The 24,837-nt window shown below is 35.6% G+C and overlaps 2 protein-coding genes, 1 long non-coding RNA gene and 1 pseudogene across 3 annotated transcripts; all 4 read left to right on the top strand.

The window, feature by feature from the left end:
* The first annotated feature begins 662 nt into the window (after nt 1-662).
* LOC113325539 lies at nt 663-762 on the top strand (annotated as a pseudogene).
* Nucleotides 763-7,410: 6,648 nt separating this feature from the next.
* On the top strand, nt 7,411-10,357 carry LOC113323115 (ankyrin repeat-containing protein ITN1-like). The gene is made up of 3 exons (XM_026571374.1): nt 7,411-8,175; nt 8,452-8,861; nt 9,126-10,357. The coding sequence occupies exons 1-3, from the start codon at nt 7,638-7,640 to the stop codon at nt 9,957-9,959; spliced, it is 1,782 nt and encodes a 593-aa protein (XP_026427159.1). The 5' UTR covers nt 7,411-7,637; the 3' UTR covers nt 9,960-10,357.
* A 560-nt stretch (nt 10,358-10,917) lies between these two features.
* Nucleotides 10,918-14,361, top strand: LOC113320660. Its single transcript, XR_003346230.1, has 3 exons — nt 10,918-10,999; nt 12,725-12,794; nt 13,766-14,361. It is a non-coding gene; the product is annotated as an uncharacterized LOC113320660 (long non-coding RNA).
* A 1,796-nt stretch (nt 14,362-16,157) lies between these two features.
* On the top strand, nt 16,158-19,050 carry LOC113323694 (nudix hydrolase 9-like). The gene is made up of 9 exons (XM_026572038.1): nt 16,158-16,298; nt 16,378-16,452; nt 16,555-16,611; nt 16,716-16,798; nt 17,199-17,257; nt 17,494-17,642; nt 18,043-18,186; nt 18,362-18,520; nt 18,649-19,050. Exons 1-9 carry the CDS (start codon nt 16,194-16,196, stop codon nt 18,742-18,744), a joined length of 927 nt encoding a protein of 308 aa, XP_026427823.1. The 5' UTR covers nt 16,158-16,193; the 3' UTR covers nt 18,745-19,050.
* Nucleotides 19,051-24,837: the final 5,787 nt, after the last annotated feature.

The following is a 24,837-nucleotide window of genomic DNA, read 5'->3' as shown; positions in this document are numbered from 1 at the left end:
TATTTTCTTGTCCTATCCTGTTACTCTTACTAGTAGCTTGTTCTACGGATAACTGGAATTTTGCAGTTTGCTGAGTTAACAAGGCGAGAGATTCCTCTAAACTTAGGATTTTCTTATCTGACTGATTCTGAAACTGAGCTAGTCCTGAAGGATTCTTAGTATAGCCAAAACCTGGGGGAGCATTAGAATTACTAAACTGACCTTGACTTTGGCCCTTAGACCACGAAAGGTTCGGATGGTTTCTCCAACCAGGATTATAGGTTTCTGAATATGGGTCAATCTTTTGACGGTTATCAAATCTAGTGTTATTATAAAGAGCATTGGCCTGCTCTTCAATATTCTGGCCTTCCCAAAAAGGCTCCACTCTACCACTAGTCTGGCCCACTTCTAAGGCTTCTAACCTTTTTGCTATAGCAGCAATTTTGGCATCTGATTCATAGCCTCCTTCTACCCTATTAACGTTTCCTCTACTTAAAAGAATTGTTTTCTGGGGTGCCCTACTATTTTCCCATTGCTGGGTTTTTTCGGCGATTTCATTAAAAAATTCCATCGCCGCATCAACAGTTTGGTTTTCAAATCCACCAGTGCATAGAGACTCAACCATGGTCGTTGTGGAATAATCTAAACCCTCATAAAGGATCTGAACTAGCCTAACCTTTTCTAAACCATGATGAGGACACTGGGATAATAAATCATTGAACCTTTCCAAATACCTATATAAAGATTCTCCCTCTTGTTGTGAAAATGTGCATATTTGCGTCCTAATAGACGATGTTTTGTGCCTAGGGAAAAACTTATTGAAAAAGGCAGATGTAAGTTGTTCATATGTCTCAATTGACTCGGAGTCCAAACTATACAGCCACGACTTGGCCTTATCTTTCAGGGAAAATGGGAATAACCTAAGTTTCAAAGCATCATCTAAGCCTCTAATTCTTAGAGTACTACAAATTTCCTCAAAATCCCTAACATGGTAATAAGGGTTTTCATTTTTTTCCCTAAAAAAGATTGGGAGCATCTGTAAGGTCCCAGGTTTCAGTTCATAGGGTGCCTCCGTTTCAGCTAACTTAATACACGAAGGACGGTAGTCCTAGTTGGATTCAACAAAGCTTTCAAAGTTGCCATTTCTGGCGCTATCGGAGCAACATGGATTCTCTCCTCAGTCAAAGACGTTCAAAAACAGACTCTTCAAAAGTCGGACTTTCTAGATTAAGGTAATCGAGACGCTTCGAACTACTAGGTTTCTCTTTAACAAATCTACCTAGTGCGTCTCTTTTACGTTCAGGCATACAATAGAATTTTCTAAATTGGAAGGGTAAGCAAACACAGATCAAGGCCGACTCAACCAAATCAAACCTATTGATTTCTAGCAAACAAAAAGCATGATGGCTCCACTTAGATTGTTTCTAGACCAGCTTCTAATCCTTCGAACGGGAATTCGTTACAATTTAAGCAAACCCCTCTGGAATCAATCCGAGTTAACGTAAGTTGAATAGAGGCGAGGGAAGCTCGGTGGAGCTTTGATACCCAAGGCCTCACCGGTATTACAAGGCGGCGCAGTCACGCATTCAACTTACAGAAACCGTCAAGAACTTCGAAGTATGCTTAAAAGAGTAACCAATATTTTTCGAATGACTTTCCTGTTAAGCTCGTTACCCTATCGGTCTCGTTCTAGTCAAAATTTTAGGCTTAGGTTCGCGTAGGTTACGTGTTCCTAAAGCGGGCAAGAAGAGAACGGTGATGAAATCCGAACCCTTATCTTGTATGGCCAGGCCTTGCCCTTTACTAGAAAAATAAATGTCCGTATTCAGTCCTCAACATATATGCATACGAAGGAGTCCAGTAACTCGCTGACAGGGGATTCGCGAGTGTTTAGAATCTTACCTCCCGTTCCAGAAGGGGGATGAATCGGTTGTAGTCGACTCGGGCCACTGACTCCGATGTCTAGTGTACGAACCCAAGGTGCAGAGACAATATCGTAATTGTCCTCCTTCTCTGCAAACAGTTTATATTTAAAGTACCCTTCCGTAGGGTAATAAAAAAATAATGTCCAAAAGTCCAAAAAAAAATAAAGAAAAATTACAAAAATAATAAACTCTAATACAGTTTTTTTTTTCTAAAAGAAAATAAACAAACCCTAAACTAAAATTGTCTAAAATAAAATTGTCTTCTTTTCTGTTCTTTTTGCTTTAATCTTTAGCTCCAAGTCTTTATGAAATCACCAAACTCTTGGCTCAATTTTCTTTATGATCCAGAACCTGTAGACACAAGATAAATACCCAAAAAAAAAAAAGGACAAAATAAAAAAAAAAATAAAAAAAATAAATCTAAAACCCTAAAAACAAGTCCGCGTCGGCGGCGCCAAAAATTGATGTGATTTGTAGATAGTGGTAAAAGTGGTTCGATTCTCAGACTTGTGAAGGATATTAATTAGACTTAAATTCTAATAAAAATAGAAAACTCACTAAAAATTATAGCAAACTCAATCAAAGTTGATATCAATATTAAAAGACACTGAGGCTAAGATTCCACTATTTTCCAATTAAGTGATTTAATCCAATCTTTATATTCATGCAATTTTCTTGTTCAATTTGATTCTTACTATTGCAACAAGTAGATTTTCAAAAGCAATAATTGTAAATACCAAGCATGAAGCATCAAGAGTCTATAAACTAAGCATACTCCATCAAAATAGATCACAATCACTCAAATAAAAATCATATTCAATAATAGTCCAAGGCAAATAATCATAATAATAATTGCAATAAATTAAATTAAATAGATTGTACCGCTTTTTGTTGGAAAAATAGCTTCCTCTATCGCCTCAGCAATGGGGTTTAGCTCCTCATATCAAAAACAGGTTCAAAATAATAAATCATGGCTCAAAAGGTGGTTTTATTGAAGAGAATATATAAAACAGCAGATCTGCAACGGTGTATAGATGTTACAGAAGTCACCGTTACAGTTGGTGTTGCAATACTGAAGATATACGTTACTAATCAACTGTTACAGGATCAGAAATTTAAGACCCTAGAATACGACTGTCCTGCACAGCTTAATGTTCTTCAGCTGTTAAACAACGACACTGTTCTGCGACTGTTTCGTGCGTCAATGTTCTTCGCGTTCTTCCTCTTCAGCAGCAGCAGCAGAAACAGAGTTTGAAAACTCTGATTTCTTCTTCTCTGGCTCTCCTCAGGTCCCCAAACTCTCGACACCCCTTCTATATGACCCAAACCATCTATTTATATCAAAAAAACCGATTAAATCTCTCCCAAATCTTCCAAAATCTCTTTCCTTCTCTTCACGTCAAAGTTGCGGCAATTTCTTGTTTTAGAATTTCTACGCGTTTCTGAGCTTTCCTTTTTATTCTAAACTCTTCCTTAGATAGATACAAATCTTTGGGAAGGTTTACAACACTTTAATCTCTCTAAAATTTCCTAAAACAGGTCACACACGTGACTTTCCATATTTTTTGTTGTGACAAAAATCCGTCGATTGAGCCTAGTATAACCGATTTCAACACCCATATCAGATTCCTAGACCCATAAGGAGTCTATCCTATGAAAATAAGAGGTTTAATCGACCTCAAACTCCTTCAAATCAAGAACCCTAAATCTGCCGACAAAAAGAGATCTCTCTGAAGATTTTCACATTCAAGTTTGTTTGAATTTAAATCTTTGGTACGATCTTCAAGAAGAGATTCAGTGATGCGAAAACCACTATAATGTCCTTGGGAAACTTTTCTCAACTTATTGTTCTGTCTACAAAGAGGGGTATGAGATCAATGAGATCAAAAGTTTTCAAAGGATCCAGTACCTTAGAGTATTATGAAATATCCTCATCCACATATCGATCAATATCTGAGTCACCATCATCGAAAATTTCACCCAACTGTTTTTCTAGGCGTGATTCCCAATTATCAATAATGTCTACATTATTAACAAGATGAACTTGTCTAGTAGATTCTCTAGAGATGATTTCATGACCATATTCAAATATTGATTCGATTGGGATTCCATCATCAAGTGTTAATTCAAAACTCTTGATGTCTTGTGTTAAGTTAACTGAATCATTCATTCGATTCAAATCTTATAGGTTGGATCACACCAAACATATATTGTTAGATATTTTCGTGTTTACCTGCTCTAATACCAATTCAAATGACGAGAGTACCCAAGTACACCACGATATTTCCGTTTCAACCTATAAGTCTGATACCTTGAGTGGTCGTCTATGGACAAAGTCGAGAGAATACAACTTCAAGATATTCACTTGGCAATAGTTACGGTACAAGACTGATTAACTATAGTCGTACAAGTGTTATTTACTTTATTATAATAAAACAATTATAATGCGAAAGTAAAATAAATGACACAACAAGATTTTGTTAACGAGGAAACCGTAAATGCAGAAAAACCCCGGGACCTAGTCCATTTTTGAATACTCTCAGAATTACGCCGCTATACAAAGAACAAAGCCAACTTCGTATAGTTGAGACCAAGTAATCTACCCCTAGTTACTTAGTTCCGTCAGTATCCATAGGTCTATGACCGTTTGGTCACGCATGTGAATCCCAAGACAGGACTCACTATCTTAAGTTACTTTACCAGTGTAAAGATCCTAAGCACTCAACTCCTTTTGATCGTCTTCCAAACAATAAAGGAATAAAGATGTTTGGTAACTACTCCAATAATCTTTTAGAAAAATATTCGTTGAGTTTTGACAAATTTCGTTTAAACTAATACACTCCTTTGCCGGGTAAGGTCAATCCACCTCAGTAACTTAGATTCAAATTCACAACTATCAGATTCAGATATTGAAAAATACCATCAAATCATAGTTTCCAATCTAAATGACTATATGATCAATCTATCAAAGATAAATCACATCTAAGTCGGATCCCAGCTGATCAAGATGTGTGCACAAATCACGAGATACGAAAACCAATAAGAAAAGTCTTCTTATCTCCAAATCTTCAATTACATTCTTTTGAACCTGCACAAGATAAATTGAATCCACTTATGATCACAAGTTTTCTTTAGATCTAAAAAAAGTCCTAAAGATCCTGTTAATACTTTGATCTAGTTTGAGTGACCCTTATGTTAGTTTAAGAATAATCAATATAGGTGCAACCGGAGTTTCAACAACCGTTAGTCAACCAAATAAATAATCAAAAACTAAAATAACAATGCAATTATCTAGTTCCCAACCAACGGTACTCGTGGAGCTTCTTGATCCCACAGAAGTCTTTAAATGAGCGGTCATAAGAGATTTCGCCTAATTAGAGTACTTTCCTATCCGGATATATGGCTCCACCAGAAACAACACAAATGAAGTTTTCCTGGCTTTTTTGGTAGTTTGCAAGAAATGCAAACTCAAGTGTTTATAGACCAAGGTTATTTGGACAACAAGGAAATTCGAAAATCGAAAATATTCTCAAGATATACAATTAGTACCTAATTTAGGTTTTCATATTTCCAATTAATATCTAACCTGTAATTCTGAAATATTTCATTAGAAAATATCTAATTTTAGTTTAGCACTTAACTAATATAATTTCTAAGAGATATGTTTTGATTGCTAGAAAATCAAAAACATATAATCGAAAATCTTAATTAAAAGATTCTTCATATTTCGGCTTGGGATCACCTTTAGTATCAAGGAATATCTTTGAACAATAAAAGATAAGAATTATATCCATGTTCAAATTATGTCGGCATCTAGAACTTTCCTATTTAGCAAACCCTAATTCCAAACTCACACTAAACCGTAAAGTAATATGTGAAAATAAAAGATCGGTTTTTCTCTTGGGACCGGTTCTATCATCACTCCGAACATAGGTTAAGATCAGTTTTACCAAGTCTCCCAATATAGGTAGAGATAGGTTCTACCATGACTCACACCAATATCTAGGATCGGTTCTACCATGTATCCCAATATAGATAAGGATCGGTTCTACCATGAATCCCAATAATAGCTAGGACTGGTTCTACCATGTATCCCAATGTAAGTAAGGATCGGGTTCACCAAAACTCTCAACATAAGTCAAAATCTGTTCTACCGTACATCCCAAACTAGGTAAAGATAGGTTTTACCATAACTCTCAACATAAGTTAAGATCGGTTCTACCAAATTTCTTACTTAGGTTCGAATTGGTCATCCAATAGATCTTCAATGAAAACCGGAACAAAATTCCTATTGATTTCCTTTCAATTACGAAACAAGTTTTGTATATGTACTTCCTTCAAATAATTTTAATTAAACATAGTTTCCTATGATGGAGTCACACATATATCCACTACGCAAACAAGTAAGGAGTTACATATATTATGTCGATGTCGCATTTACGAAGTTCAAAAGATAAACGTTATACTTTGTAATCAAATATTCTTCCTTGACACCTTAATCATGATAAAATGACCAAGTCTAATACTCGAGTATTAAATATAACCTCGCATGTTATGTTTTCAATCTTAAACGACTTGAAAGCAACGATAGGAATGGAAACAAGTCAAGTCAGTATCACTAACCTCAAGTGGAAGGATGATGTCTTCATTGTAGTTGATATGTCTTCACGTTCTTCGGGTCTTCAAGGTAATACTTGTATTCTCAGCATTCCTAGATTTTCTGGTCTAACCTAAACGAAGTTGACTCTAGTACGTTTAATCAAGCGACTCTAATTGAGTTTTGATACTAAAATATGACAATCAAACTTGACATACCAACGCTTGGTGAGTTCAACCGAGCAATGCTCTAACACAGGGTTAGTCAACCCTTGACTCCGCCCCTGTATGGAAGGAACATAATGCTGCCATTTTTACTTTTAAGAGACAAACTGTTGAGAATGTTATTCATATGGTTAAGTACGCGCTTTTGCAATGGGTTTTGATCTTCAAAGATTTTGAAGAGGTGTTTTTCAGCTTGGTAGTCTAGAATTGGTATAGGATGTATTCTGACCCTCCTTCATTTGTTTTTTATTTTTGATCTGTGACATGTTTTCCTTCCGACCTTTTTTTCCTATTCTTTCTCAGGATGGTATAATTCTTTTGTACCCCATTTTCATTCAATAAAATCTTTTATTTGCCGTTCAAAAAAATAAAATAAAAACTACTCAGGTAACTCACATAAGATCATACTTTGTACATATATCCCAAAATGGAATTGGACTCCCAGAAAAGAAATCATTTTTATCCCTAGCTAGCCAACTAGATAAACCAAAACAAACCAACTTTTGAAAGATTAATTAGTTGATTCATGATTTTATCCTTTCTGACACGTTAGATCATATTTAAATCTCGTAGCTTTTACCGCTCGTTTGGAGGCGTTGTATACGATTATATCCAGCTTACCGTAGTACGTTATCAAGCCAGATTATTGGGGAAAGAGGGAACTAAGAAAAGAGAGAAAGAAATGAAGAGAAAATGAAAGAAAAAAAATAATCTTTTCCGTCCTCAAATCCTTATTACCACCTTCTCCATTCACCGAAACCCTAATTTATGTCAAAATGATTAATTGATAGGGTTTCCCCATCTGTTTACACAGATAGGTTTGAATTGGAGAAGGTGCATGCATAACTTTTAGGATTTTCATAATTTTGAATACTTTTCAAGGGGGTTGTTTCCTTTGAGCGCTTTATAAATATGGCTGTTAATGAAAGAGGTGAGAGGGATTTAGAACAAGGATTTATCCCGTTAAGAACCCGGACATCAATGAATCCGAGAATGAGTCCTAATCATTTTTCCGAGTATTCTCCAACGCCGTCCCCAACAGCTTCAGCTGCCCCGGCTCTGGTTTTATCGTATTCAGGTAAGAGAATGGATCAATCGGCGAAGAAGAAATACGTAAAACAGGTGACGGGACGCCATAACGATACAGAACTACATTTAGCTGCACAGAGAGGAGATTTAATGGCAGTTCAACAAATTTTACATGATATTAATGCTCAAATGGTTGGTACGTTAAGTGGGGCTGATTTTGATGCTGAGGTTGCAGAAATTAGGTTAGCCATTGTGAACGAGCTGAATGAATTGGGGGAGACGCCATTGTTTACTGCCGCGGAAAAGGGGCATCTTGATGTTGTTAAGGAATTGTTGCAGTATTCTACTAAGGAAAGTATAGCCACGAAGAACAAGTCTGGTTTTGATGCATTACATATAGCTGCTAGTCAAGGTCATCAAGGTAACAAGTCAATTTTGATTCGATCAATTAGGTGCGAATGTTCTATTTTTATTTATGTGTATTTTAGTATTCTCAGCTTTTAAGGTAATACCTAGTTTTATTAAGCAAATTTGGGTTTGTATTGGGAATGCACTTATGGTATAGAATGTCGATAGTTGCTATGAGACTTAACTTCTTAAGATGGCCCTTTGATGAAAAGGTATGATTTCGAGTACAATTGATATCTGCACTTAAGTAGTAGGGGAGAGTTCATTTGCCCTGACTTTTCATATATAGCCATTGTGCAGGTACTATTAGATTTTGATCCAGGATTAAGCAAAACAGTGGGACCATCAAATGCAACACCTCTTATATCTGCAGCAACAAGAGGTCATACAGTTGTAGTTAACGAATTGTTATCTAAAGATTCTAGCTTGGTGGAGAGCTCAAGATCAAATGGGAAAAATGCCTTACATCTAGCTGCACGACAAGGGCATACTGAGATTGTAAAAATATTGCTCGATAGGGATCCTCAGTTGGCTCGAAGGACTGATAAAAAAGGGCAGACCTCATTACATATGGCTGTAAAAGGAGTTAGCTGTGAAGTGGTGAGGTTGCTTTTGAATGCTGATGCAGCAATTGTGATGCTTCCAGACAAGTTCGGCAACACAGCTTTACACGTAGCGACAAGGAAAAAGCGGGCGGAGGTATAAAGTTCTCTCTCCACAACAATGCAAACTTGTAAAAAGTTGAGTTTATCATTTCATTAAGATGGTTTCAGCCTGTTTTGTATGCATCATTAAATCTACTTAAGATATCACTGTTTCAAGAGTTTAGGATTGCTTGCAGAATTTTGATGACATTGTTTATTTACCACACTTTTCATAGTTATGGAATTTACCGTCTGATAACTTTATCATGTTGATTTAGTTTTACAGTAATTGATCTTCAGATCTCTGTTGCTCTTGCAGATTGTGCACGAGCTATTACGTCTCCCAGACACCAATGTGAATGCACTTACCAGAGATCACAAGACAGCCCTTGACATTGTCGAACAACTCCCTTTGTCTGAAGAATCATCAGAGATAAAGGAATGCTTGTCTCGTTACGGTGCAGTCAAGGCAAATGACCTTAACCAGCCAAGGGACGAGCTGAGGAAAACAGTAACACAGATCAAGAAGGATGTCCATATTCAACTCGAGCAAACTAGGAAAACTAACAAAAACGTGCATGGAATCGCCAAGGAGCTGAGGAAATTGCATAGGGAAGGAATCAATAATGCCACCAATTCTGTAACAGTGGTGGCAGTGCTTTTTGCGACAGTGGCTTTTGCGGCAATCTTCACAGTACCTGGTGGGGACGATGACACTGGGATGGCAGTAGCAGTGGCCAAGCCTTCATTCAAGATATTTTTCATATTTAATGCTGTTGCACTCTTTACATCCTTAGCTGTTGTGGTGGTTCAGATCACATTGGTTAGAGGAGAGACAAAATCAGAGAGACGGGTTGTAGAAGTGATTAACAAAATGATGTGGTTAGCTTCTGTGTGTACTACAGTGGCATTTATTGCATCTGCCTATATAGTAACAGGGCGCCGCTATCAGTGGGCAGCAATCCTAATTACAGTCGTCGGAGGAGTTATCATGGCAAGCGTTCTTGGGACCATGACATATTGTGTGGTGAAGTCCAAGCGAAATCGAACAATTCGGAAGAAAGAAAAATATTCAAGGAGGAGTGTGTCCAATCTCTCATGGAATCAATCAGAAATTTCTGATTCAGATATCAATCCAATTTATGCCATTTAATCTGAAGCCGACCCCTCACTCGCGGCTTACCTTGTGTTGAAGGATTTGTTCCACTGTACATAAATTGGGGTTACTGTCAAACTACAGCGTAGTTTCATAAGAGGGACAAATCCATCTCTTGAGCATTTTCAGTAAATATACGACTACTATGGTTCTAAGTTTGTCAGAAGAAACATATATTTGTAAATAAAACAAGATTTTGATCGTGGAAATGAAGCAGCCCATGAGCTTGCAGAAGACTAACTTTGGAATTTTGACTTCAAAGCATGTCAAATTGACACGGAATACTAGGCGGCCATGAATTTGAATTTCTTGACTCTTTGTAGTAGGTTAAAATCATATATAGTCTGTGTTGTATGCTGCTATAAAGTTGATACATACTATCTCTTTACTTCCTATACATGTTCCTTCCTCATCCAGACATGAATTGGTACCATCTCCACGTCGTGCAGCATGCCATAATAACTTGGTTCGATGTGAACTTGTGATATTAAATAACGTGGTTTGTTATGATACTGCTAAATTATAAAATGCTCGAGCTGCAGATATTCCATTCACATGTTTACCCGGAAAACAAACCACCAGGTAGCTTTGCAAGTCAGCAAGGAGTTGGTCTGACTCTGCACTATCAACTCAAAATACGGTTTTTACCCGTACCTTCTGACTAGTTATTTTGCTCTATTTTTTTTCCGAAATGAGAAAAAGACTGAAACTTTGCGATTTCATAAAGTAGGAATTACCAATAGGTACTAATATTATGGGTCTATGTAATGGCAGGTTCATCCATTAAAAAACAGTAACCAGAGGTTCTTTTTTCATGAAAGTTAAGATGCTGGACCAAAGATTTTATCCGCAGATCCTAGCACATGTGTGACTTTTAGCAGAATACCAAAAATATCCTTGATATGTAAAATTAGAACAATGGGGACCCTAACATTCTTTTCATTTCTCTCACATTTTCTGTTTTGTGGGAGCTCTGGCGATGAAGATTTTATTGACCTCATGTGATTTGCAAACTCAAGCTTGATTGATTGTATATCGTAAGTTAATTTATTCTTTATTAATCTTTATTTTATGTTTCTTCATGATTCCATCTTGATCTGAGGTCCAAATATCTTGAATTCATGGTAACAAATTCAAATTTCAGATTCTAGGGTTTCTAAAACAAGAATTCAACATTTTTGTTGTCGTTGTTGTGTTTACGATCTTCGTGCTTGATTAGTTAATTATTTACTTCAATATTGATGAAAATAGTTCAGATCCAGATTGATAATTATGTTTAATGTTCATTTCTATATTAAATATGTTTTGTTTTAATTTAATTTTATTAGTTTTGGGTTTGTTTTCATTTTGGTTTTGTGTATGAAGCATCAGTACATATGTCATGTATTGTATTTTTCTCTATGTTTACTATGTATATATAGGTTATTCCTTCTTTTTTTGATGATTTCATACTAAAACTAGAGATTAATTTGTATGATCTTATAATATATGTGTTGTAATGCATTTTTTATTTGACTTGTCGTTGATTCTAATGTTCTCTCAATGATTTCATAGATTTTCTTTCAGTGAGATTACTACTTCTACACAATTTTTTTAAAGTAATGTTTTTTTTGTTGTTTGAGACTATTTAATCCAACAATACATATATGGCATACCGAAAAATATGTGTTGATTTTGTTTTATTCATAGATTCGTCACTTATTTCATATGATCCAGCGGTACATATATGGCGTACTGGGAAATATTGTTTTTATTTTGTTATATTTCCAGAAATATCAGTGCATAAACGCTGCACACCAGATAAATCAATGTATATATGGTGCACTGTGAAAAAAGCAGCGCGTAAACGATGTACTCAGAAAAAATCATATTTGGTGTACTATAAATGAATGAACTAGTATATTGAGTGCATAATATGCTTTATTTTGGTTAACTTAGGGAAGTGTGATGTGTACATGATGTTACTAGTTTTACTTGGCTAGAAAGTACTTGCTTCATTTTAGTTTCTTCGGTATGTTATGGTGTTGATGTTAGAAAAGTTTGACCCATGAGTACATGGGTTCCCACACTATGGCTAAGGCACCAGGAGCAACTATACATATACATAGAGTTCAATTATTATGGAATTTATCTAATCTGTTTATTTATTCAGATTCTCGGACTTCTTATTTGTTATTTCTTAGTACATATGTTGTCGTCACAAAAACCTAATTGAAGTGGTTTTATTTATGTGGAATCATAGGTCTTATACCACGTTATCTCAGTACATATATGATGTACTCACAAAAACCTACTTTATTTTTGAGAATATGATCTGAATGTGCATATATGTGGTACTAAAGAAATCTAAGTTATTTCTACAAATGCATGTAGTGTTTTTGTTTATTTCTATGTATGATCCAATGGTACATATATGACGTATTGTTGTTTTGAGTGCATATTTTCATGACTTTCTGTTAGAGTTTGTGAGTGCAGATGCATCTCTATCTGCTTGAGTACATTTCAGTTCTACCATGTTAATTGAGTGCATATTCATATTTCACATGCCTGTCTATATGTTGTCTATTGCGTAAATAATGGTATTCTTAAACGACACACTGCAGCTTAATGGGAGTTGTAAATAATTTAGCTATACAGTGCTAGACTTTGGTTAAATGTAATGTATCGTTCTGCAAGGTAACCGAGTAAGACTTCTTAACTGGGGTCGAGGAAGCGTTACAAACATGAAATTTTGTTAACGAAGTATATATCTTTCTTTGCAGGATGGCAGGTCGATTTGGAACTAAGAGGTTGAAATTATATTCGTATTTTTAACAGATTATCTAAACTTTGGTATTTTATACTTCCCTTAGATGATTTAAACTTTCTACAAATGCCTGAACTGTGACTGTCACCAAAATACTAGTACATTTTGATCATTCTTGACTTTGTGTGGATAATGGAATTCAAACTGTAGTTCACTTTGGTTTTTGGTATATGTTTATTTATAATGAGTGCAACAGATATGTACTCGAATTGAGTGAGTGTATATTTGCGTACCGAGAGATCCATTTGGAAATGTGATGTTGCTAAACTCAATCTTTGTATGTTTGCAAATCTTTTGCAGTTACATTAGTCTGCCATTGTATGCTCTTGTCACTTAGGTTAGCCAACACAGAGAGAGTATTTCACTTTTATCAAATTTGGGTGTTTTTTCTATAATCATTGTACTCGTGAGCTCCATGGGGCTATTGCATGTTTACAGACCGTGTCTGCTGGTGAATCTAGACTAATATGAGCACTAACTGATTTCAGGGAGTAGCGGCTATGATTTTGAATGTGCAGAGAGGTGACATTGTAAATGCATAAATTCTGACTGTCACCAAAATATTAGTACATTTTGATAATTTTTAGCTTTGTACAGATAATGAAATTCAAATTAAATCGTAGATCACTTTGGGTTTTGGTTTATGCTGATTTGTTATAAAGTACAGCGGACATGTACTCAAATTGAGTGAGTGTATATTCGATGTACCGAGAGATATATTTGGAAAAGTGATGCTGCTAACCCAATATTATGTCTGTTTACAAATCTTTTGCAGCTACATTAGTCTTCCACTGTATCCTCTTGTAACTTAGTTTAACTAACGTAGTGAGAATGTTTCACCTTTATCACATTTGGGTGCTCAACTCTTGTAATCATTTTACTCGTAAGCTTCATGGGACTGTTTCATTTTTACAGACATTTAATTTTATGGTTGTTTTGGAAGGATTTTTGTGTCTACTGATGCGTTTGGACTAATATGAGCACTAACTGATTTCAGAGAGAAGTGGATGTGATTTTGAATGTGCCGAGAGGTGGCGTTGTGCATTAGAAGATTACAAAGCTTAAGAAGCAAGTAGCCTAAGTTGAGAACAAGTGCACCACTTATCAATACTTCCTGTAGAGCCTAATCTAGGGAGATGCTGATATCGGGTGATATATTCCTTTGTCTGGAACCTATATTAATTGTCGTTGCTAGCTCGAGTGTAAGCTATCCATTTCTTATGGGCTACTTGATAAGAAGGAAGTCACTAAAGTTGGTGTATTTCCCTATAAGGCAGTGAAGTACCATAGTTGAAGCATCTATAAAACACAGTGCATAAAACTCCAGAAAAATCTCAGTACATATATGCTGCACTGCGGTAAAAATGAGTGCATAAATGTTGCATAATTGTATCATATTTTTATCGCTTTCACACCTACCTGAGTTGTACATGTACAACTTAGAAGATTAATATCGTCAAATATGTTTAGAATTTCAGAAGACTTGTATATACAAAAAAATCTTATTATTTTCTCCATCTTTTTCATTTTTTTTGTTATACAGTATACTGGCATTTAATGTATGTGTGATAAAAGGGAACCATAATGTATGAAATCAACTGAACCTAAATTTAGGTCTATGTTATACTCTTTTTTTCCCTTTTAATGTAAGTATTCCCTGTGCATCTTTGATGCAAGAATTTTTTTACTGCAGTACCAAGTCTATGTTTACATGTGTGCATTTGATACAAACCCGATTTCTTATGAGTAGTTTTGTTGTCATTAGTTTTTTTATTGAATGACAATAGTTTTTTTTTTTTTGATCATTAAGAGCAACTGCAGTGGTGCGATCAAAACCAAAGATCAAAGATCAAAAAAAAGACCAAATTTTGGGTTTAGTCCGTGTTGTGACGCAACGGTACATGATTAAAATTTCGTCAGGCGGACTTTAAAAGTCCGCCCCATTTTTTTCTCGTAAAATTTCATCAGGCGGACTTTAAAAGTCCGCCCCATTTTTTGTAACTTTCATCAGGCGGACTTTAAAAGTCCGCCCCATTTTTTTTCCGTAAAATTTCATCAGGCGGACTTTAAAAGTCCGCCCCGTTTTTTGTAACTTTCATCAGGCGGACTTTAAAAGTCCGCCTCATTCTTTTTCTTTTTTATTTAATTTGAATTTTCATCGGGCGTAATTTAAATCTCCGCCCGTTAACAAGCGTACTTTAAATTTACGCCCAGCAACAAGCGTACTTTAAATTTACGCCCGACTATATTAGAATTTGGGATTTGGTCGCGACCATATTTGGTCTGGAATTTGATCTTTGGTTGGGATTTGATCTTTACTCCGTCCCACTGTGTTACGATCTCATCCCAAATTTTTGGTTATACTCGCCCATTGTGGATGCTCTAAGGGATGAATTTATGCGGAAAAAAAAAAACAAAAATAATAAATTCTTAGTTTCAGTATAGCATATATGTATTTGCGATGAATCTATTATGAAAATAAGAAATTCAGACATTTTTTCGGTACATCATATATGTACTGCTAGATCTACTACAATGTTAAAATAAGATGGATTTGTGAAAACCAGAAAACCAATCTTTTCAGTACATAAATGTCAAAATTAGTGATAAATATATGAAAATCACAAAGTTTGACCCGTTTCTTTTCGGTACCTTACATATGTAATGCTAGATCACAGTGCAAAAATTAATTATATTGTCAGAAAAAAATGATAATCTATGAAAATCAAAAAATTTGATAAAATAGTCAGTACATCGTATATGAACTGCTAGATCACACTGTAAAAATCAATTCCATGTCAAAATACGTGACGAATCTAAAAATATAACAAATTAACCCAATATTTTTCCAGTACATCATATATGTACTACTCGATCAAACTGTAAAATTATTTTTTCCTGCTGGCGATTCTTTAAAATCGTCTACTGTAACGTCTTCTTTAACGTTCTTTTGTTTTTTCTTCTTGTTGTCACCATTTTTAGGTGGAATTTCTTGTTTATTGCTTGAAATTGAAAATCTAGATTACAACCCAATAGTTTTTTGTAACTCTCTCACTAAAATTTAGGGTCTTGATGATTTTCCAATAGGTTTTGATGATTTCAGTAGTGTTTGAAGATTTATTATTGGAAAAGAGTAATTTTCAATCTTAGATCTGCACTATAATCATCACCATGTTTACAATGTTCAAAGAACGAACGAGAAGAAAACGAATAAAATTAAGAAGAAGAAGACCGAGAGTGTTGTTTCTGGAGAGATGACTTGTTTTTCGTTTCTTTGTTATCGCACGTACCAAAGGCTAAGGGTAACATGGTAATTGGCCAATATTAAATAAATATGGACCTGTTGATATCTTTTATTTTTGGAAGCGCCCTATTATAACTAAGTACATGGGCTTAGGACCAAATAGCAAATTTTCCTTTCATAAATGGAGAAATCAGAACAAGTTAGTGATGCGGAGGCCATTACCAATCCTTATCCTCCCCCTTACAAACTTCTGTTAAAATGCCCGTTTGGTCTATCCCCATCTCAGGTTTACACTTTACATTTTTTTATTTTGTTTTTTTTTTCCTGCTAGTGAATATGAGATCTCTAAAGTAAATTGTATGAAGGTTTTTGTGGATTTCAGTTCAACTCATGATAGAATTCCACATTCTGACCTTAACCTAGAAGAATCCATACTGGAGGTAATTTCGCAAGTCAACTCGTTTCGATTTTAATCTCTTTTTTTCTGAAGTTTATAATGATTCTAATCGTTTTATTTTATTTTATTTAAATCTTGGGGTCAGATTTGGGATCAACGCCTCCAGCAAAAACCTTCCTTATTCAATGGAACAAAGTTTAGAGTATGTAGGTTTTGAATTTACTTATAAATTCTGAGTTGAGATGTGGAATTTAGTATTTTTACCTGTATTAATTCTTGGCATTTGTTTGTTTACACATTCTGCAGTATGGAGGTCATGCGGTGCACGACATGGATGATCCCAACCAACACACTGTTGTATCTCTAAACTTAGGTTTAACAGATTACAGGTTTGCTTCGTGCTCTCTAATCTAACTGTAAAAAATTTGAGTATAAGTAGTTACTCGGGGTGGTGAACCTTTTGGGGTGAAAGCCATGACCCAAGGGTCATTGGGGTGCCATGTTATTCAGCGCGTGTAACTTGCGAGAAGGGCGCTAGTTTTCTATCATTTTCAGGCAGCTTATTTGAGTTTAGAATGATCTTGGCCTCAACTGAGGTGGTTCGCTAGGGGAACTAAATTAAGTGCTAACCTGCCTGTCGTCTAATTATTATTTTTCTGAAATGTGCAACTGATTACCTCTAATGGTGTGGACCACAAGATAACTCAAGTTGCTTCCGGAATTTGTAAAAGTGTAGAGTCAAATTAGCATCACCGGTCTAACGGTTAATTACTTATACTTGTTTTACAGAACATTTGTGGGGACAAATTTAAGTTCTTCATGGGAGAAGTTTCTTGTTCCTTCTGAAGGTAGTTACAAGCACTTAAGTCTCTACTTCAGTTTATGTTACTGTGCTTGTAATCATGTGGTTTTCTAGATACTACATAGAGGGGCCTGAGGGAAAAGATTAACCCAGTTTATCTGTTGTTCTTTTTGTTTTCTGCATTTCTGCTTTGGAGTCTCTTTAGATTGTCCTTGCCTAGTGTGCAATTAGCTTTCTTGCTTAGAACAATCTTTACGCTCATTTTTGAATGTTATTTTTCAGACGACTCCAAACGTTGTCAACATACCTCAAATCCATTGGGGAATGGTGCAGTCGTAGAGACTGCCGATAGAAATATTCTTGTATTGCAAAGAAGCCATAATGTAGGGGAATTTCCTGGATACTTTGTTTTTCCAGGAGGCCATCCAGAGGTATCTCATGTGAAATTTGAAAAAAATACTAATTACAACCACTTTGCATTCTCATTGATGGTACAAAAATCTAGTAATAAGTTACATTATCCTACTTTGACAGCTATCATATAATCTAGAAAGTCGTCAAACCTGCATCTCCACTGAGTGCTAGTATAGTTGTCATGCTTTGCAGCATGGGCATTCTGGGGTTCACGGTTTGAGAATTTTCTGTCAACCTGTTTAGGTCTTGGTATTTGGGACCTAGGAGCAGTCACTCCAACAATATATCGATTAAACATTAGATGACTTGAGATTCATGTAGTTCAAGTGTTACTTAAAAGCCATTTTAGGTTGTTCTCTAATAAATTAAATTGAGTGTTGAGTTAACAGGCCGAACATTTACTTTATTGGCCTGCAGCCTGGAGAGGTTGGAATTTCATCCCATCAACATGAGGGAAGCATGTCAGAATCTGCGGTTATAAATAGAAAGGTTTCTCAGGAGATGTTTGACAGCATTATAAGGGAAGTAGTTGAAGAAATTGGAGTACCTGCTTCTTCTCTTGTAAGTTACACGACTTAGTTGCTACATGTTACTTTACTTTCTTGCTGTTATGCTCTAAATAGAACTGCCTTATTTGTGTGCGATTACATGTTTCTTGTTACTTGTTACTTGTAGCTGGAGACAGTAGGCAGTTTCACTCCAATTCTGACAATGAATTTTTTCTTATTAATTCTAGAGCAATGCTGTCCTTATTGGCATATCACAAAGGGGGTTAAATGTTAGACCAACGGCTTTTTTCCATATGAAATGCAATCTTGAGTCAAAAGAAATCCATCAACTATATTCTAGTGCACAAGATGGCTATGAGTCAACACAGCTTTATACTGTTTCGCGGGTTAGTAGTGCATACTGAATAAATTTATCTTTGAAACTTTCAGCTGAGTATTTCCTTTTATGAATGCAATGTATCCCTTTTAGGGGCATCTATATTTATGTTCTTTACAAAGGCATCGAAAATTTCAGAGTGAGTTGGAGAAGATGGCTGCAAAAATGCCTGGCTGCCATTGGGGTGGATTCGCTCTGTATGACTTGGTGTCAAAAACCGTGAAGGATATATGAGCAAAAGAAAGGACCTACGACATCTCTAATCAGCTGAAGTGGTATTTGATGTTAATTTCATGGCTTCTTTTATTTTACTTTCCAAGTCATGTTGAAACCTTATACCTTCTCATGTGTGTTCTCATTTTCTCACTCAGAAATACTTTTCATGTATTCCCATGTTCTTGTCCAACTCATTTGAGTGATTGCAGACTTATAGTCAATGTCTACCTCCACGAAATCGTACGATCAGTAAAGACTTACCAAGAAAGCGTTTTCCCTCGTTTTGAGTATCTCTCTATTCCTGAAATATGAGGGTGCATGCATGTATGACTGGTATAGGTAATATTCGATGGAATCGCCAACCCAATGGGTCTTGTTTGTTTATTGAATGCATAATTGCATACTATGATAGTTCATGAATGATTAGAATGATGCACCACGGATCAATTAAGTTGCTAAAAAATTAAAGTATCAACTAGTTGTTTGTGGCAACAAAAGAGCAACCCTTGCCAAGCGTGTATTTATGTTTGTATTAGAATGGTCAGAATGCGCTTTAGGTAGAGTTCTTCTGGAAAGAGACACTTATCTGTCAGTTTTTTTATTCAACACGAGCACGTCATTTCATCAATACATTATTTAGTTTATTGATCAAGTCGCTAACAATGTTTAACTAACTCTTTTGAAAAAGTATCACATAACAAGTCGCTAACAATGTTTAACTAACTCTTTTGAAAAAGTATCACATAAAAGATATGTATAAAGTAGACTCCATTGACATACATGGAAACATAGGAAAAGTGAATAGAAACGAATATATCTTCTCTTATGTCTCTTTTCTTTTTCCTGTACATTTTTTCATTCAGTCTGTTGTTTTTATGTCCTCCCATTTTGGCTTTGAAATATAATTAAAGCAAATCTAGGCTTAAAGCCCACTTTCTTCATCGAGAAGTCTATTGTATGTGTCATTGTGTTGTGTGTTCCCTCTGAAAGCTTAACCTACTGATGAAAAAAAGAAGGAAAGAAAAACTTCCATATTAAAGAGCGTCTCTAGTTAAGACAGTGAAGCAAGATTCCTCCCTTTGGTAACTGGTCAAAAGTTTACCCTATCCAAGCGATAGACTGGTAGAGAGATGGTAATGCCTCATTCATGTGCTGTGCAGTTTTTACTCCCGACGCAGGGTTATTATCTACTTATATCTGTTGGTTCTGTTTTCACTTCTAATAAAGGAATTTACTCTTTCCAGCAGCTTGAAACTGGCACTACACTAATTTTTATTTACTACCACAAAGAACAACTGTTATGCATTGGCATCCACCGGTGAAGCACCGGCACACCAGTTTTGGTGCCGTGTCCGTGTCCGACGCGCGTCGGACATAGGACGCGTGTGGGACACCGACACGACGCACGTGTAAAAATCTATACTCTATTTTACTGGTCGGATAATCTAGTGTGTCATGGAAATTAGTATAATAGTTAATTTTTCTGCATGTGGATCAATCTAATAACATAAAATTGATTTTTTTTTCATATAATTGTGTGATTAATGTGTTTGATATACACAACCCTACGATTTTAGTATATAAAAATTATTTAATTAGTATATACATAAACGTGTCCATGTCCTGATGATTTTGAGTTTTGGAGGTCCCTGTGTCCGTGTTAATGTTTCTCAGGCATCAACCATTAAATCCCCACACCCCTTGCTGGAATTACGTTCTCCTTTGCACTTCCGAATACTCTATACTCATCTGTATGCAAGTAAAGAGAGTCTTACACCATGTTTGTTTACTCCTGACTCATCTGAGTCGTCTGGATCTGAGTGAAATCACCTGACTCATCTGGATCTGATTCGATATGTTTGTTTTTAGTCAGATCTGACTCAAAAAACATGAGTCAGTGGTTTGGTCCCGTGAGTCAGGGGTATTTTGTTACCTGACTCAAATGGGTCCGAGTCAGGGGTTATGTCTGAGTCAGGGGTCGAGTCAGATCTGACTCAAAATGCAAAACAGATTGTCTGACTGATGACTCAGCCCGAGTCAGGGATTAACTCAGATCCAGACGTCGAATCAGCTGCAAACAAACAAGTTCTTAGATTTTTGGTTCACAGTAGGCATTACCCCAATTTTTTAGGGTCATTCCTGGATTACATTTTTGTTCTTGATCGTGTAGATTAAAAGGAGAGCAATTGCAAATTTTTGTAGTACAATTGACCTCCTTAAGACCTTACCCTTCCAGGATTATGGTACTAAATAGGCAGTCGAGAGAATTTGACCTAGGTTGCTTTCCCTTTTTCTCTCTCCTCTCTCTCTACTCATTCCTTTCCAACAAAACCGTCAAGTACAACCCTTTGCAGTTCAGATCAAGTCCATTTTGGACAGACTTTTTTATTAATTTTATTTTCTAGGTTAGTTAGTAGTTTTAGCTTAATTTTTTGGGGGATTTTGTGTTTCCCCCTCATAAAAGATACCTATTTTGCATTTTCCCTTTTTAAATCACTAACTGGTGAATCCCCTATCCGTCATAACTGTCGTTACTACCCAGTTAATTGCGAACGTGCAGGACATGTGTGTAAATATAAAATAAAATTGAAAAATCCAAAAATATCATTTCCAAAACCTAAATCTCTTTCGCCGCTGCTTCCTGCTGATGTTGATGAAAGAAAAGCATAAGCTGTATTTTTTGGACAATATGCTGCAATTTAGATCTCTATAATGATCAGGGTATGTTGTTTCATCTCAAACTCGAAGTCGTAATAGAAAAATCAGTGAAATAATTGGTGATGTTTTTTTGCAGTGTTTATGGAGGAAAATCAGTAGAAGATGGTACTATTGCCGACGGTGATGATCAACGAACGAGATTGATGAGTGTAATTGATTTTTCTTAAGGATTGTGAGAGATTGGTTTGGGTCAAATTATAATTTGATGTTGCGGAGAGCAGATTTCGGCAAGAAATTCGAAATTGTATAAAACAAAACTCAAAAATTTTAGCTCGCCCCAACCAATTCATCAACAACTTTTTAAATTTTTTGCTCCCTTCCTTGTCTGTCCGTACAGAAATGTTATTGGTTTGTTCTCGAGCTCTCAAACCAAGCCCTTGGTGCCTGTTTGAGGCCATACAGACTTCTATTCAGTTTACACACATAATCTGGTTTTTCAGGATCAATAAAACCTTTAGGTTGTTCCATATACACATCTTCAGTTAAAAAACTATGGAGAAAAGCATTACTCACATCTAGTTGTCGTATAGACCATCCTCTAGATAGAGCAATTGTGAGAACAATTCTAATTGTGGGTGCTTTTACTACATGACTAAAGGTCTCAAAATAGTCAATTCCATCCATTTGATTATACCCTTTAGCTACCGGTCTTGATTTATGCCTATCCACTGAGCCATCAGGTTTTAGTTTGATTTTGTAGACCCACTTACAACCTAAAACATTGTATGAAGGGTCTGGCTTGACCAAAGACCATGTATCAGCTTCTTGTAAAACAGTATGTTCATTTTCCATTGCTTGAACAAAATTTGGATTTTTAACTGATGTTTTATAAGTCTTAGGTTCTGAAGTAGAAGCAATATAAGCAGTAAAAGCTAAGGGAAGAGGATACCTTGCAGTGGAATAAGAAACAAAATCTGGATCCAAGGATTTGGACTTGAAAACTCCAGTTTTAGACCTTGTAGTGATAGAAGTAGTTGTATTTTTTGTCGTAGGTGAAGTTGTAGTCTCAGATTGTTCTTCAGAAGTATTATGAGAAATAATTGCTTCTTGCTCAGTTATATCTTCAAGTTGTAGAGAAGCAGCATTTGTGTCTGAAGAACTTGAAGTAGGCTTGAAAGGAAATGTATGCTCATCAAAATTGACATGAACAGAGATATAAGTCTTGTTACTTGACATATCATAGCATTTATATCCCTCATGTAGTGGATTGTATCCCAAAAACACACATTGAGATGACCTGGGACTTAACTTGTCTTTTCTATAAGATTCTAAATTTGGATAACAACATCAAATACTCTTAGAAAAGAATAATTTGGAAGAGAGTTAAACAATACCTGATAAGGTGATTTATAGCCTAGAACCTTCGTGGGACGCCTGTTGATAATGTATGTAGCTGTAAGAAATGAATCGTACTAGAAAGATTTTGGTAGATTAGCTTGAAAAGACATTGTATTTCCCATCTCTGTGATATGCCTGTGTTTACGCTCTGCTAAACCATTTTGTTGATGGATGTGTGGACAAGAAACTCTATACACAATTCCATTGTCTTCTAAGAAAGATTTAAATTGTCCCTTCACAAGTTCAAGAGCATTGTCACACTGAAAAAACTTGATAGAAGTATTTAAGACATTCTCAGAACTATTTTTGAAATGTTGAAAACATGACAAACTTTATGATATGCACTTCATAGGATATATCCAGTGGTATCTAGAGTAATCATCAATGAACATAATATAGTATTTAAATCCAAAAGTACTTGATACTGGTGCTGGTCCCCAAATATCTGACTGAACCAAGTGAAGTGGTGAAGTAGTAACTCTCTTGGAAAGATTGAATGGGAGTTTAGATTCTTACCAGTTGACATGCCTCACATAAACAAATAGTGTCTGTAGAACTCAACTGAATAGAAGAACTAGAAGCAATTTTTCCTAGAATCATATCAAAAGTATGTCCCAACCTTTGATGCCAAAGACTATTATCAACCATTCAAGAAGTAGCAGTAAAAGCAAATGAGTAAGACCTGTCATTGGATACAGATCATCCTGAATTTTTCCTTCAGCCAATACCTTTCTTGTAGTCACACATTTTATCTCATATCCCCACTCAAAAAACTCAACAGAAACCTTATTATCCTTTGTGAATTTCGCAATAGATAAAAGATTTTGTTTTATTGTAGGAACATAAAGAACATCATCCAAATGGAATTGACTATTATTAGTGTCAAGGATGATATTGTCAGTCTTCTCTGTTGGGAGTATAATACCATCACCAACCATCACTTTATGAGAACCACCATAATCTTGAGAGTTAACTAACAATTGTTGATCTTTAGTCATATGACTAGTTGCAGCAGAGTCGGGTAACCAAACAGATGCAACATTAATATCAGTGGTAGAGATTACAGAATTTGCTTGAATAGAAGCAAAAGCCTGTTGAAGAAAATTAGAAGCACCACCACCACCACCACCACTTGAATATTCTGGAGCATTAGATGTACTAGCATTCTTATTGGGTATATATCTGAAGTGACACTTATTAGCTGTATGTCCAAATTTCTTACAAATTTTACAACAATTCGGTAGTTTGAGTCTTATTCTTGGGTTGGGAATTAGATTTAGAAGTTGAAAAGTTAAAGGATGTGATGTACACTTAGTGTAAAAGGATTTTGAGTTTCTAAAACAGATGTTTGCTCAATTTCCTCAGCCTTGAGCCACTGTTCATGGTGTAATAATCTTGAAATAACATCACTAAACAGTAAATTGAGTTTCTCTGTTCTGTGCAGAAATAAAAAATTGACGACAATCTTTTCCTAAACCCATCAAAGCATACATATCAATATCAGACTCATCTACACAATCTCCAATAGCTTGCAAAGAATCAGTGATTGTGTTCAATTCATCAAAATAGGAAGATATAGATTTATTACCTCTTTTGATTGAATGTAATTGACTCCGTAGAAGAGATCGTTTAGCAGAATATTGTTGAATAAATTTCTTCTCCAAGAATTCCCATATTTGCCGAGTTGTAGTGAAACCAATAATTCCTCTAGATATTGAATCATCAAAGGTGGCATTAAGACAAGACATCACAAATCGATTCATCTCTCGCCAATGAGAAAAAAATGGATTTGGTATTTGATTACCGTCAAGTTCAATTGTCTCCACAAGACAAATAGATGATCCATCTATGTATTCTTCAAGATATGTAGTGATCAGAATAGACTCAAATTGATTTTTACAGATCAAATAATTTGACCCATCTTCTTTGAGTTTTACTGAGACAAAGTTAGTAACGTTATGAAAAGGTAAATAAGATGAAGTTACCATAGCACGAAATCAAGATATGATAATACGATGATGAAGATGATGTGAAAAATAACAGTGATGATGATGA

The sequence above is a fragment of the Papaver somniferum genome, chromosome 11, assembly GCF_003573695.1.
Source record: "Papaver somniferum cultivar HN1 chromosome 11, ASM357369v1, whole genome shotgun sequence".
Classification (NCBI taxonomy): Eukaryota; Viridiplantae; Streptophyta; class Magnoliopsida; order Ranunculales; family Papaveraceae; genus Papaver; species Papaver somniferum.
This window is presented reverse-complemented; position numbering and strand designations above follow the sequence as displayed.

Bases quoted from the DNA above. Each gene is read 5' to 3' on its own strand.
- LOC113323115 (XM_026571374.1), top strand. From the start codon at position 7,638: ATGGCTGTTAATGAAAGAGGTGAGAGGGATTTAGAACAAGGATTTATC. The intron at 8,176-8,451 runs GTAACAAGTCAA...TTTCATATATAG, and splicing joins TGCTAGTCAAGGTCATCAAG to CCATTGTGCAGGTACTATTA. The intron at 8,862-9,125 runs GTATAAAGTTCT...TTGCTCTTGCAG, and splicing joins CAAGGAAAAAGCGGGCGGAG to ATTGTGCACGAGCTATTACG.
- LOC113323694 (XM_026572038.1), top strand. From the start codon at position 16,194: ATGGAGAAATCAGAACAAGTTAGTGATGCGGAGGCCATTACCAATCCT. The intron at 16,453-16,554 runs GTAATTTCGCAA...TCTTGGGGTCAG, and splicing joins TAGAAGAATCCATACTGGAG to ATTTGGGATCAACGCCTCCA. The intron at 16,799-17,198 runs GTTTGCTTCGTG...CTTGTTTTACAG, and splicing joins TTAGGTTTAACAGATTACAG to AACATTTGTGGGGACAAATT.